Consider the following 14516-nt stretch of genomic DNA (forward strand, 5'->3'; position numbering starts at 1 on the left):
CCTGTAAGCATTTGGGTGAGGCTGTACGAGGGATCTATAGGCTCTTTTTGGGGTGTCACAGGGCCCTATAGGTCTTTTTTTGGGGGGGGGGGGTCCTATAGTGACCCTATAGACCCTTGTTGGGGGGGGTGTCCCAGGCCCCTATAGATTGTGCATGTGGGGGTTGTGTCTCAATAGGAGAGGGGAACATATAGGGAAGCATTAAAGGGGAGTGGTGGTGGCTATAGGGGGGCATTTCTATAGGGGGTCACCTATAGAATAGGGTGGGTGTCCATAGGGGTCCAGGGACCTATAGGGTGAGCGGGGTGGATGCACGGGGTTGGGGGGGTCTATAGGGGGCGGGGGGGGATGTCTGTAGGGGTCCATAGGGGTCTGTAGGGGTCCATAGGGATCTGTAGGGGTCCATAGGGGTCTGTAGGATCCATAAGAGGCCTCTAGGGGCCTATAGGATCCATAGGGGCCATGGCCTCGGTGCCCGTGTACTGCCTGTGCCGCCTGCCCTACGACGTCACCCGCTTCATGATCGAGTGCGACGGCTGCCAGGACTGGTTCCACGGCAGGTGCGACTGGGACGGACTGGGAGGCACTGGGAGGGACTGGGATATACTGGGAGGGACTGGGAGGGACTGGGAAGGGACTGGGAGGGCGTGAGAGGGGACAGGAGGGGACTGGGATATACTGGGAGGGCGCTGGGATATACTGGGAGGGACTGGGGGGCACTGGGAAGGGACTGTGAGGGTGTGAGAGGGGACAGGAGGGGACTGGGATATACTGGGAGGACACTGGGATATACTGGGAGGGACTGGAATATACTGGGAGGGCACTGGGATATACTGGGAGGGACTGGGAGGGAACTGGGAGGGCGTGAGAGGGGACAGGAGGGGACTGGGATATACTGGGAGGACATTGGGAGGGATGGGGGGACACTGGGAAGGACTGGGAAGGGGTGAGAGGGGACTGGGGGGCACTGGGTGGGGACTGGGATATACTGGGAGGGCTCTGGGATATACTGGGAGGGACTGGGGGGCATTGGGAGGGAACTGGGAGGACGTGAGAGGGGACAGGAGGGGACTGGGGGGCACTGGGAGGGGACTGGGATATACTGGGAGGGGACTGGGAGGGATTGGGGGACACTGGGAAGGACTGGGAAGCGGTGAGAGGGGACTGGGGGGACTGGGATATACTGGGAGGACACTGGGAGGGATGGGGGGACACTGGGAAGGACTGGGAAGGGGTGAGAGGGGACTGGGGGGCACTGGGTGGGGACTGGGATATACTGGGAGGGCTCTGGGATATACTGGGAGGGACTGGGGGGCATTGGGAGGGAACTGGGAGGACGTGAGAGGGGGCAGGAGGGGACTGGGGGGCACTGGGAGGGGACAGGGATATACTGGGAGGACACTGGGAGGGGACTGGGAGGGATTGGGGGACACTGGGAAGGACTGGGAAGCGGTGAGAGGGGACCGGGGGGCACTGGGAGGGGACTGGGATATACTGGGAGGACACTGGGAGGGATTGGGGGACACTGGGAGGGACTGGGAAGGGGTGAGAGGGGACTGGGATATACTGGGAGGACACTGGGAGGGACTGGGGGACACTGGGAAGGACTGGGAAGGGGTGAGAGGGGACTGGGGGGACTGGGATATACTGGGAGGACACTGGGAGGGATTGGGGGACACTGGGAGGGGACTGGGATATACTGGGAGGGGACTGGGATATACTGGGAGGACACTGGGAGGGACTGAAAAGGGTCAGGAGGGAACTGGGGGGTTGCTGGGAGGCACTGGGAGGGGATTAAGGGAACTGGGAAGAACTGGGTGGCACTGGGAGGGGATTGGGATGCACTGGGAGGGGACTGGGACATACTGGGATATACTGGGAGGACACTGGGATATACTGGGGGACACTGGGAGGGAGTGAGGGGGACTGGGAAGGGACAGGAGGGCACTGGGAGGGACTGGGAAGGGGTGAGAGGGGACTGGGAGGGCACTGGGATATACTGGGGGGCACTGGGATATACTGGGGGGCACTGGGAAGGCACAGGGGGTTACTGGGAGGGTTACTGGGAGCACTGGGAGGGTTCCTCGAGTTCCTTGGGGGCACTGGCTGCGTTAGAGCTTTATACCGGTCCATACTGTTTCATATGGGTTCATATGGATTCATACTGGTGCCTATGGGTCCATACTGGCTCATATGGGCTCTTACTGGTCCATACTGGTCTTTACTGGTGCAGCTGCGTGGGGGTGGAGGAGGAGGCGGCCGCCGACATCGACCTGTTCCACTGCCCGACCTGCGCCGTCCTGCGCGGCCCCTCCGTCCGTGAGTCACCTATAGAGCCACCTATAGCGAAACATATAGCGGGCGTGGGGCTCCACCTGGGAGTCCCCTAGAGTGCTGTATGGGGGGGCACTGGGATATACTGGGGGGCACTGGGAGTGCTCCCAGTAACCCCCTATGTCCTCCCAGTGCCTCCCGCCTGGCACCCTATAGACCCATATAGACCCAGGGCTGCTTCCCCTCTCTGGCCCCGTATGGACCATAGGGGGCCGGGCTGGGGGTGTCCGGGGTGCCTATGGGATCCATATGTTCCCCGCAGTGAAGCGGCGCCGGGGGCCCCCAAAGGAGGCGGAGCCAACGCGCCCCGCCCGCACAGGCTCCGCCCACTTCATCCGCGAGCTGCGCGGCCGCACCTTCCCCAGGTGAGACCTATAGGAACCGCACCTATAGGAACCTATAGGGGCCCTTGGGGATATATGGCGGGGGGTTATGGGGCTACGGGGGCTCTCAGGATTTTATAGGGGCCTTATAGCACCTATAGGGGCTCTAATACCCACCGGATAACCATATAGATGCTTTATGAACCCGTGGTAGTACCTATAAGAGCTAAAATATATGCAGTTTAACCCATTATAGTATCTATAGAACCTCAAATATCCCCCAGAGAACCACATAGAGATATCATTAATCCATTATGGCATCTGTAGGAGCTCCAACACCCACCGAAGGACCATACAGGGATGTCATTAATCCATTACAGTATCTATAGGAGCTTCAAAAGCCACCGGAGGACCACGTAGGGGTGTTACTAACGCCTTATAGCATCTATAGGAGCTTGAATGCCCACCAGAGAACCACATGGGAATCTTGTTAACCCATTATAACACCTATAGGAGCTCCGATACCCACCAGAGGACCATATAGGGACCTTATTAATCTATTATAGCGTCTATAGGAGCTTCAATACCCACCAGAGAACCACATAGGGATCTTATTAACCTATTATAGCATCTATAGGAGCTTCAATACCTACCAGAGGACCACATAGGGATCTCATTAAGCCATTTTAGCAGCTATAGAACCTCTTCAAACCCCCTGCAGACCCTATAGAACCTCCACCCCCCCATCTCCAAGGTCCCTCCTAGACCTTGGCGGCTCTCTATACATCCCCTATACGTTGCCCCTATAGCGCCGAGGAGATCCTGCTGCGGCCCAGCGGGTCCCAGCTCACGGTCGAGTACCTGGAGGAGAAAACGTTCAGCGTCCCCATCCTGGTGAACAAGAAAGACGGGCTGGGAATGACCCTCCCGCCCCCCAGCTTCACCCCCCGCGACGTGCAGCACTACGTGGGTGAGTTTGGGGCGAGAAACGGCCATTTCGGGGCTCCTGGGGGGGTCTGTAGCAGCCTCACCTCCATCCCTGCTTCCCCGGGGCCGCCATGGTGAGCCCTGAGGTGATTCTGGCGCCATTTTGCCCCTGAGGCGATTCAGGCGCCGCCATTTTGAGGCAGTTTGGGGGTCGCTGTGTTGATTAATAGTTACCACATCCGTCACTTTTTGTACATTTTTTTTCCATCATATCACAAAATCGAGGCTAAAAGCCCCAAAATTGGTTCCCCTGGGGCTGCCATGTTGAGCCCTGAGGTGATTTTGGTGCCATTTTGACCCTGAGGCGATTCAGGCGCCGCCATTTTGAGGCAGTTTGGGGGTCGCTCTGTTTATTAATAGTTACCACATCCGTCACTTTTTGTACATTTTTCTCCATTATATCACAAAATCAAGGCTAAAACCCCAAAATCGGCACTCCTCGGGCTGCCATTTTGTTCCCTGACGTGGTTTTGGTGCCATTTTGTTCCCTGAGGTGACTTTGCCGCCATTTTGCCCCTGAGGTGATTCGGGCGCCGCCATTTTGAGGCAGTTTGGTGTTCGCTCTTTTAATCAATAATTCCCACATCAGCCACTTTTTGTACATTTTTTTCCATTATATCGTGAAATCAAGGCTAAAAGCTCCAAAATTGGTTCCCCTGGGGCTGCCATGTTGAGCCCTGAGGTGATTTTGGTGCCATTTTCACCCTGAGGTGATTCAGGCGCTGCCATTTTGAGGCAGTTTGGGGGTTGCTCTGTTTATTAATAGTTACCACATCCGTCACTTTTTGTACATTTTTCTCCATTATATCACGAAATCAAGGCTAAAACCCCCAAAATCGGCACTCCTCGGGCTGCCATTTTGTTCCCTGACGTGGTTTTGGTGCCATTTTGTTCCCTGAGGTGACTTTGCCGCCATTTTGCCCCTGAGGTGATTCGGGCGCCGCCATTTTGAGGCAGTTTGGTGGTCGCTCTTTTAATCAATAATTCCCACATCAGCCGCTTTTTGTACATTTTTTTCCATTATATCGTGAAATCAAGGCTAAAAGCTCCAAAATTGGTTCCCCTGGGGCTGCCATGTTGAGCCCTGAGGTGATTCTGGCGCCATTTTGACCCTGAGGTGATTCAGGCGCCGCCATTTTGAGGCAGTTTGGCGGTCGCTCTGTTTATTGATAATTCCCACATCAGTCACTTTTTGTACATTTTTTTTCCATTATATCAAGAAATCGAGGCTAAAAGCCCCGAAATTGGTGCCCCTGGTCCTGCCATGTTGCTCCCTGAGGTGCTTCTGGCGCCATTTTCACCCTGAGGTGATTCTGGCACCATGTTGCTCCCTGAGGTGCTTCTGGTACCATTTTGAGCCCCAAGTCTGTGACCTTATGGCTGATTCTATAGGGTTTGCGTTCCATAGGGGGGGACAAGGTGATCGAGGTGATCGACGTGGGGCGCCAGGCCGGCTGCAGGATGACGCTGGGGGAGTTTGTCACCTACCTGGGGGGGACGCGCAGGGACCGGGTGCTCAATGTCATCAGCCTGGAGTTCTCCGACACACGGTGGGGCTCCCAGTATGGACCAGTATGGACCGGTGACCCTCCCAGTGTCACTGGTGTCCCCCCATTTTCAATGACTCCCCTGCAAACCTAAAGGTCCCCCCCATTTTCAGGAACCCCTTCCCAATCTGGGGGTCCACCCCCAAATCTGAGGTCCCCCCCTTTTCCATAAACCCCCAAATCTTCAGTCCCCCCCATCCCCTCTCTCCCAGCCCCTTCTCCCCCATCCCCATCCCTCTGCCCCCAAATTGGGGTCCCCCCCATTTTCAATCACTCCCCTGCAAACCTGAGGGTCCCTCCCATTTTCAGGAACCCCTTCCCAATCTGGGGTCCAACCCCAAATCTGAGGTCCCCCCCTTTTCCATAATCCCCCCAAATCTCTGTTCCCCCCATCCCCTCTCTCCCAGCCCCTTCTCCTCCATCCCTCTGCCCCCAAATTGGGCTCCCCCCCATTTTCAATGACTCCCCTGCAAACCTAAGGGTCCCCCCCATTTTCAGGAACCCCTTCCCAATCTGGGGGTCCACCCCCAAATCTGAGGTCCCCCCCTTTTCCATAAACCCCCAAATCTTCAGTCCCCCCCATCCCCTCTCTCCCAGCCCCTTCTCCCCCATCCCCACCCCTCTGCCCCCAAATTGGCGTCCCCCCATTTTCAGTGACTCCCTTGCAAATCTATGGGTCCCCCCCATTTTCAATGACTCCCTTGCAAATCTATGGGTCCCCCCCATTTTCAGGAACCCCTTCCCAATCTGGGGGTCCACCCTCAAGTCTGGGGGTCCCCCCCTTTTCCATAATTCCCCCAAATCTCTCTTCCCCCCCATCCCCTCTCTGCCAGCCCCTTCTCCCCCATCCCCACCCCTCTACCCCAACCCTGTTGCTCCAAAACCTTCGGGGGCTCCCCCAACCCCACGGGGGGGTCCCCTAATGTCCGTGCCCCCCCCACCGCAGCCTCTCGAACCTGGTGGAGACCCCGCGCATCGTTCGCAAGCTGTCGTGGGTGGAGAACCTGTGGCCGGGGGAGTCGGCGCGCGAGCGGCCCAGCGTGCAGAAATACTGCCTGATGGGCGCCCGCGACAGCTACACCGACTTCCACATCGACTTCGGGGGCACCTCCGTCTGGTACCACGTGCTCAGGGTGGGTTTGGGGGGGATTCGGGGGGATTCGGGGGGGATTTGGGGGGTTATCGGGACTCGCACATCAACTTTGGGGGCAGCTCCATCTGGTTCCTCGTGCTCAAGATACGGGGATTTGGGGGCTATAGGGTGTATAGGGTGGATTTGGGGGGCTATGGGGTGGCTTTAGGGGGGACTTGGGGGGCTATGGGGTGTCTAGAGGGTGTATGGGGGGGATTTGGGGGACTGCGGGGGGTTATCGGGACTCGCACATCGACTTCGGGGGCAGCACCGTCTGGTACATCGTCCTCAAGATACGGGGATTTGGGGGCTATAGGGGGGATTTGGGGGGCTATGGGGTGGGTTTGGGGGGGATTTGGGGGCTATAGGGTGTCTAGAGGGTGTATGGGGGGTATTTGGGGGGCTATGGGGTGGGTTTAGGGGGGATTTGGGGGGTTATTGGGGGGTTATCGGGACTTGCACATCGACTTCGGGGGCAGCTCCGTCTGGTAGCTCGTCCTCAAGAGACGGGGATTTGGGGGCTATAGGGGGGATTTGGGGGGCTATGGGGTGGGTTTTGGGGGGATTTGGGGGCTATAGGGTGTCTAGAGGGTGTATGGGGGGATTTGGGGGGCTATGGGGTGGGTTTAGGGGGGATTTGGGGGGTTATTGGGGGGTTATCGGGACTTGCACATCGACTTCGGGGGCAGCTCCGTCTGGTAGCTCGTCCTCAAGAGACGGGGATTTGGGGGCTATAGGGGGGATTTGGGGGGCTATGGGGTGGGTTTTGGGGGGATTTGGGGGCTATAGGGTGTCTAGAGGGTGTATGGGGGGATTTGGGGGGCTATGGGGTGGGTTTAGGGGGGATTTGGGGGGTTATTGGGGGGTTATCGGGACTTGCACATCGACTTCGGGGGCAGCTCCGTCTGGTAGCTCGTCCTCAAGAGACGGGGATTTGGGGGCTATAGGGGGGACTTGGGGGACTATGGGGTGGGTTTAGGAGGGATTTGGGGGCTATAGGGTGTCTAGAGGGTGTATGGGGGGATTTGGGGGGCTATGGGGTGGGTTTAAGGGGGATTTGGGGGGCTATAGGGTGTCTAGAGGGTGTATGGGGGGATTTGGGGGGCTATGGGGTGAGCTTAGGGGGGATTTGGGGGCTATAGGGTGTGCAGAGAGTGTATGGGGGGATTTGGGGGGATATGGGGTGGGTTTAAGGGGGATTTGGGGGGCTATGGGGTGTCCAGAGGGTGTATAGGGAGGATTTGGGGAGCTATGAGGTGGGTTTAAGGGGGATTTGGGGGGCTATGGGGTGTCTATGGGAGTTTAGGGGGGATGTGGGGGGCTTATAGGGTCACTAGAGGGTACACGGGGGGGATTTGGGGGGCTATGTGGTGTGTAGAATGTGTATGGGGGGGCTACACCCCCCACTGGCCCCATATCAGGGCAAGAAAATCTTCAATTTATTCGGTTTTAGGGAGAAAACTTGGGGGGTTTTGGGTGTTTTGGGGGGTTGTGTCACCTGGGGGGTGCCCCCCACATCTGCCCCACATCTGCCCCACATCAGGGCGAGAAGATCTTCTACCTGGTGCGCCCCACGCCCGCCAACCTGTCTCTGTTCGAGACCTGGAGCAGCTCCCGCAATCAGGGGGAGCTGTTTTTCGGGGACCAGGTGGATCGGTGCTACCGCTGCCCCCTCCGCCAGGGCCAGACCCTCTTCATCCCCACCGGTACGTCTGGGGGGCCCCGCAACCGTTCCAGGCGTTTCTCTCCGTTAGAGAACCAAACTGAGGCTAAAAAACCCAAAATTGGTTCAGTTGGTGCTGCCATTTTGAGCCCTGAGGGGACTTTGGCGCCATTTTGAGCCCTGAGGTGATTTTGGCGCCATTTTGACCCTGAGGTGATTTTGGCGCCATTTTGACCCTGAGGTGATTCAGGCGCCGCCATTTTGAGGCAGTTTGGGGGTCACTGTGCTCATTGATAATTCACTGATTGGTCACTTTTTGTTTGTTTTTCTCCATTATATAATGAAATTGAGGCTAAAACCCCCAAAATTGGTTCCCCTGGTGCCACCATTTTGCCCCTGAGGTGATTTTGGCGCCATTTTGCCCCTGAGGTGATTTTGGCGCCATTTTGCCCCTGAGGTGATTCAGGCGCCGCCATTTTGAGGCAGTTTGGGGGTCACTCTGTTTATCGCTGATTCCCACATCAGTTGCTCTTTGTGCAAACCTCAAATATTCCAAACGTTCTTTAGCTTTAATTGCATGATGTAATGAAGGAAAAGCCAAAATTGGTTCCCTTGGTGCTGCCATTTTGTCCCCCGAGGTGATTTTGGCGCCATTTTGACCCTGAGGTGATTCAGGCGCCGCCATTTTGAGGCAGTTTGGGGGTCACTGTGCTCATTGATAATTCACTGATTGGTCACTTTTTGTTTGTTTTTCTCCATTATATAATGAAATTGAGGCTAAAACCCCCAAAATTGGTTCCCCTGGTGCCACCATTTTGCCCCTGAGGTGATTTTGGCGCCATTTTGCCCCTGAGGTGATTTTGGCGCCATTTTGCCCCTGAGGTGATTCAGGCGCCGCCATTTTGAGGCAGTTTGGGGGTCACTCTGTTTATCGCTGATTCCCACATCAGTTGCTCTTTGTGCAAACCTCAAATATTCCAAACGTTCTTTAGCTTTAATTGCATGATGTAATGAAGGAAAAGCCAAAATTGGTTCCCTTGGTGCTGCCATTTTGTCCCCCGAGGTGATTTTGGCGCCATTTTGACCCTGAGGTGATTCAGGCGCCGCCATTTTGAGGCAGTTTGGGGGTCGCTGTGCTCATCGATAATTCACTGATTGGTCACTTGTTGTTTGTTTTTCTCCATTATATAATGAAATTGAGGCTAAAAACCCCAAAATTGGTTCCCGTGGTGCATTTTGAGCCCTGAGGTGATTTTGGCGCCATTTTGACCCTGAGGTGATTTTGGCGCCACCATTTTGAGGCAGTTTGGGGGTCACTCTGTTAATCAATAATTTCCACATCAGTCACTTTTTTTGTGCATTTTTCTCATTATATCATGAAATTAAGACCCCAACCCCCCTCACATGTGATTCACCAGCCCTATATGTTCCCTGCCCCATAGATTGGATTAATGAGCCCTATATGTTCCATGCCCCATAGGTTGGATTCACGCTGTCCTGACGCCCGTTGACTGTTTGGCTTTCGGGGGGAATTTTTTGCACAGTCTCAATATCGAGATGCAGCTCAAGTAGGTGGAGTTTTGATGGTTTTGGGGCATTTTGGGGGGATTTGGGGGTTTTTGGGGGTGTTGGGAGGGGATTTTGGGGGCATTTGGGGCCTTCAGGGTGAATTGTTTTGCACAGTCTCAATATTGAGATGCAGCTCAAGTGGGGGGAGTTTTGATGGTTTTGGGGGCATTTTGGGGGGATTTGGTGGAATTTTGGGGGGATTTTATTGGAAATTGGGGCATTTGGGGCATTTTGTGGGGGATTTGGGGAGATTTTAGGGGAATTTGGGGCCTCAGAGTGAATTTTTTGCACAGTCTCAATATCAAGAAGCAGCTCAAGTGGGTGGAATTTTGATGGTTTTTGGGGCATTTTGGGGGGTATTTTGGGGGGACTTGGGGCATTTTGGGGCGTTTTGGGGAGAATTAGGGTGATTTAGGGAGTTTTTAGGGGAATTTGGGGGGATTTTAGGGGGATTTTGGGGCCTTCAGGGTGAATTTTTTGCACAGTCTCAATGTCGAGATGCAGCTCAAGTGTGGGGGGGTTGATGCTTCTTGGGGCATTTTGGGCAGATTGGGTGGAAATTTGGGGGGATTTGGGGGTTTTGGGATGTCAGGAAGGAATTTTTGGCGGTTTTTGGGGTGCTGGGGGGTCCCCAATATTTCCACCCCCCCATTTTTAGGGCGTACGAGCTGGAGCGACGTCTGAGCACGGCGGAAAACTTCAAATTTCCCAATTTCGAGACGATTTGTTGGTACGTGGGGAGGCACCTGCTGGACACGTTCCGAGGTGGGTCCCCAAATTCTGGGGGGGGGGGTTTGGGGGTCACAACCCAATTTTGGGGCGTCCTAGACCCATTTTGGGGGTCCTGGGGGGGGGTCCCAGCCCCAATTTTGAGGGTCTTTAGGGGGGTATTTTGGGGTCCTGGGGGAATTTTGGGGGGTCCCAGCCCCATTTTTGGGGCTTCCTGTCCCCATTTCTGGGGTCCCAGCCCCATATTGGGGATTCCCATCACCATTTTTGGGGTCCCAGCGCCATTTTGGGGGGGGTCATGTCCCTCTATTTGGGGATCCCAGGTGGAAGTTTGGGGTCCTGGTGGGTGGGTTTAGGGGATTTTGGTTTTCTTGGGGGGTCCCAGCCCCATTTTGGGGGTTCCCGTCCCCATTTTTGGGGGTCCTGTGTGGCTTTTGGGGGTCCCAGGAGCGATTTTGGGGTCCTGGGGGGGTGTATTTATGGCCATTTTGGGGTCCCCCCTCATTTTATGGTTCATTCGCTATCTCACATCCCCCCCATTTTAGGGGTCCCCTCCCCCCCATTACCCCCCTTATTCTCTCCAGGGGGGTCCCCCCAATCATTCCCCACCTCGAGGGGGTCCCAAAATGTTGGGGTCCCCCTAAAACTCCCCCAAAAACCTTCCCCCCCCCCCCCAAGGCTTGCGGGAGAACCGGCGGCACCCAGCGGCCTATTTGGTACATGGGGCCAAGGCCTTGGCGGCCGCGTTCCGGGCCTGGACCGCAAAGAGGTACCGGGGGGGTCCCCAACATTTGGGAGGGGTCCCCCACATTTTGGGGGGGGTCCCTAATGTTTTGCGGGGTTTTCGGGCATATTTGGGGAGGGTTATGGGGAGATTTTGGGGGGTTACAAGGCAAATAGTGGGGGGATATAGTGGATTTTTGGGGGGGTGATGGTATTTTTTGGGAGGGGTCCCCACATTTTGGGGATCCCTGAATTTTTTGGGGGTGTTTGGAGTGTTATGGGGGGACTTTGGTGGGGTTACAGGGGGAAGAATGGGGGATATAGTGGATTTTGGGGGGTGTGATGGTATTTTTTTGGGGGTCCCCAACATTTTGGGGTCCCCCCCACATTTTGGGGATCCCCACAATTTAAGGGGAGTCCTTGGGGGGGGTTCCTTCCTGGATTTTGTGGGGTTATGGGGAGTTGCGGGGGGGATTTTGGGGTTGCCCTGTGTGGTTTTTTTGGGGAGGGGGGATGTTTTTTGGGGGGTCCCCCTGTTTTTTGGGGGGTCCCCGTGATTCGGGGGGGGGCACAGGTGGGTGGGGGAGGGTCTAAAGGGGGGGGTCCCCCCAATTTTTTTGACCACCCCCCCCCAAAATGTGAAGGTTTTGGGGGAGCATGAACATGAGATCCCCGAAACTGTCCGGCCGGGCAGCTGGTCCGGGAACTGGGGAAGGAGATTCGGCTGGTGGAGGTAACTGGGGGGAACTGGGGGGCACTGGGATGGGGTGAGGGGGACTGGGGGGAACTGGGGGGAACTGGGAGACACTGGGGGGACTGGGAGGCACTGGGGGGTGGCTGGGATGGGGTGAGGAGGACTGGGATGGAATGGGGGGGACTGGGAGACACTGGGGTCATGGGATGGGGTGAGGGGGACTGGGATGGAATTGAGGGGAACTGGGATGGAACTGGGGGGGACTGGGATGAAACTGGGAGGCACTGGGAGGGAACTGGGAGGCACTGGGGGAGACTGGGATGGGGTGAGGGGGACTGGGATGGAATTGGGGAGAACTGGGAGACACTGGGAGAGAACTGGGAGGGAACTGGGAGGCACTGGGGGGTGCTGGGATGGGGTGAGGGAACTGGGATGGAATGGGGGGAACTGGGAGACACTGGGGGGACTGGGATGGAACTGGGGGGAACTGGAGACACTGGGGGGACTGGGAGGGAACTGTGAGGCACTGGGGGGTGCTGGGATGGGGTGAGGGGAACTGGGATGGAATTGGGGGGAACTGGGAGACACTGAGAGGGAACTATAATGGAACTGGGGGGGACTGGGATGGAACTGGGGGGCACTGGGAGGCACTGGGGGAGACTGGGATGGGGTGAGGGGCACTGGATGGAATTGGGGAGAACTGGGAGACACTGGGAGGGAACTGGGAGGCACTGGGGGGAACTGGGAGGCACTGGGGGGGAACTGGGATGGGGTGAGGGACTGGGATGGAACTATGAGGGAACTGGGAGGCACTGGGGGGACTGGGATGGGGTGAGGGGAACTGGGAGGGACTGGAGGGCGGGAGTAGGAAATACTGTGACATTGTCAAGATGCTGTAGGGGTGGTTACTGGGAGACACTGGGAGTTACTGGGCAGGACTAGGGGTTTACTGGGAGGATCTCGGAGTTACTGGGAGGCACTGGGGTGCTGTCAGGAAACTTGGGGCTTTTATGGGAGTTACTGGGACTTACTGGGATGTTGTCAGGAAGCTTTGGGGGTCACTGGGAGGAACTGGGAGTTACTGGGGGAGCTTTGGGGGTCACTGGGCCTTACTGGGAGTTACTGGTTTCCCCCAGGAGCTGTTCCAGCAAAGCGCCGGGAAGTCGGGTTCCCCTACGGGCCCCCCCGGGGAGTCCCACATCCCCCCCCAAAAAAGGGGGGACCCCGAAACCCCCTCCCCACCCCCCACCCTCCCCCTGCCGAGGGGGGACCCCAAAAAAAGCGCCCCCTGGAGGATGATGAGGAGGTGAGACGTTATTTTGTTTTTTTTGGGGGGTGGGTAGATTTTGGGGACCCCCCCCCCCCGTTAAATTTTGGGGTGTCCCCCCCTCCCAGGGTGACCCCCCCAGTTCCAGCGCTGAGGAGACGGAGGCGGATTCTGAGGGGGACCCCCGAAATCCTGCTGCCCAATGGGGCGCACGGTGAGTGGGAGTGGGAGATTTGGGGGGGCCCAGAGGGATTTGGGGGGGCCCTGGGGGGATATTGGGGGCTCTGGGGGGTCCCAGAGGGATTTTTGGGGGGTCCCACAGGGGGTTTTTGGGGGGGAGTTGGGATTGGGGGGGTCCCGGAGGGGTTTTGGGGGTCTGGGGGGGGATTTGGGGGATGTTGGGGGGACTTGGGGGTTTGGGGGGGTCCCAGAGGGATTTTGGGAGTCGGGGAGGGGGGGGGGGGGGGTGTCTATTGGGGGGGTGGAATGGGAGATTGGGGGTGTCCCAAGGGGTTTGGGGGCAATTTGGGGGGTCCTGGGTGGATTTGGGGTCCCCCCCTGACCCCCCCTTTTCCCCCCCAGCCCCAGCGGCTCCAGCCCGGGGGGGGGCAGATTTTGGGGTTCCCGCCCCCCCCCATCCCCCCCCCTCCTCCCCCTCCAGCCCCCCCTTGGACCCCGAAGATTCAGAGGGGGAGGAGCTACAGATCGACGAGACCCCCCCCGGAGACCCCCCCGGAGACCCCCCGTGAGTGGGACCCCCCAAAATACCCCCTGAACCCCAAAATACCCCGAACCCCAAATCCCCCCCCAACCACTTTTAACCCCCTCCCACCCCCCAATTTTATTATGGGGAGGGCTGGGGGCTCCCCCCACCTTGTGCCCCCCCTAAATTTTTGGGGTGCCCCCCCAGGGCTCCCCCGAAAACTCCCCCGCGCCAAACCCTGTTCCGACCCCCACCGGGTGCGTGAGCCGGGGGAGGTGGAGTTCGATATCGAGGTACGGGGGGCAAATTTGGGGGGGCTGGGGGGGTTTTGGGGGGCTGGGGGGGTCCCTGAGGGGTTGGGGGGATCCCAGAGGGTTTTGAGGGGCCCTGGGGATGTTTTTTGGGGATTTTGGGGGTGTTTTTTGGGGGTGATTGAGAGGATTTGGGCAGCAATTGGGGGATTTTGGGGGTGTTTTGGGGGGTCCCAGTTATATTTTAGGGTCTGGGGGGGGGGGTGCAGAGGGGTTGGGGGAGTTCCCGGGGGTGTCAGATTTTGGGGTTCACTCCGGTGGGGGGGTGTCAGATTTTGGGGTCCCCACCCAGCACACTTGAACAAAAATGAAGTGGGAGGGGATGGGGGTTTTGGGGGGGGATTTGGGGTTTTTTGGGGGGTTTTGAGGGGCTGGGGGGTGCAGGGGGGTTGGGGGGTTCCCGGGGGGGTCAGATTTTGGGGTGTCCCCCCCAGGAGGATTATACGACGGAGGAAGAGGAGGGGGGGGGCGGCAGCGCCGCGGGGCTGCTGGACCTGCTGAAGGCCAGTCGGCAAGTGGGGCTGGCGAGTACCC

The 14516-nt window shown here is 57.5% G+C and overlaps 1 protein-coding gene across 1 annotated transcript; it reads left to right on the forward strand.

Moving 5' to 3' along the window:
• Positions 1-357: 357 nt before the first annotated feature.
• Positions 358-14510, forward strand: PHF8 (PHD finger protein 8; the record flags this gene model as incomplete). The annotated part of the gene is given in 17 exon segments (XM_082077022.1): positions 358-560; positions 2234-2319; positions 2597-2699; positions 3467-3627; positions 5053-5194; positions 6138-6324; positions 7867-8029; positions 9467-9554; positions 10214-10320; positions 10963-11040; positions 11043-11053; positions 11652-11694; positions 11697-11740; positions 13097-13182; positions 13551-13702; positions 13879-13964; positions 14417-14510. Coding segments are annotated over 17 exon segments (1729 nt in total), but the record flags the coding sequence as incomplete, so codon positions are not given.
• Between the last annotated feature and the right edge of the window lie 6 nt (positions 14511-14516).

This window comes from Streptopelia decaocto (assembly GCF_964273445.1).
Source record: "Streptopelia decaocto genome assembly, contig: HAP1_SCAFFOLD_389, whole genome shotgun sequence".
Taxonomy (NCBI): Eukaryota; Metazoa; Chordata; class Aves; order Columbiformes; family Columbidae; genus Streptopelia; species Streptopelia decaocto.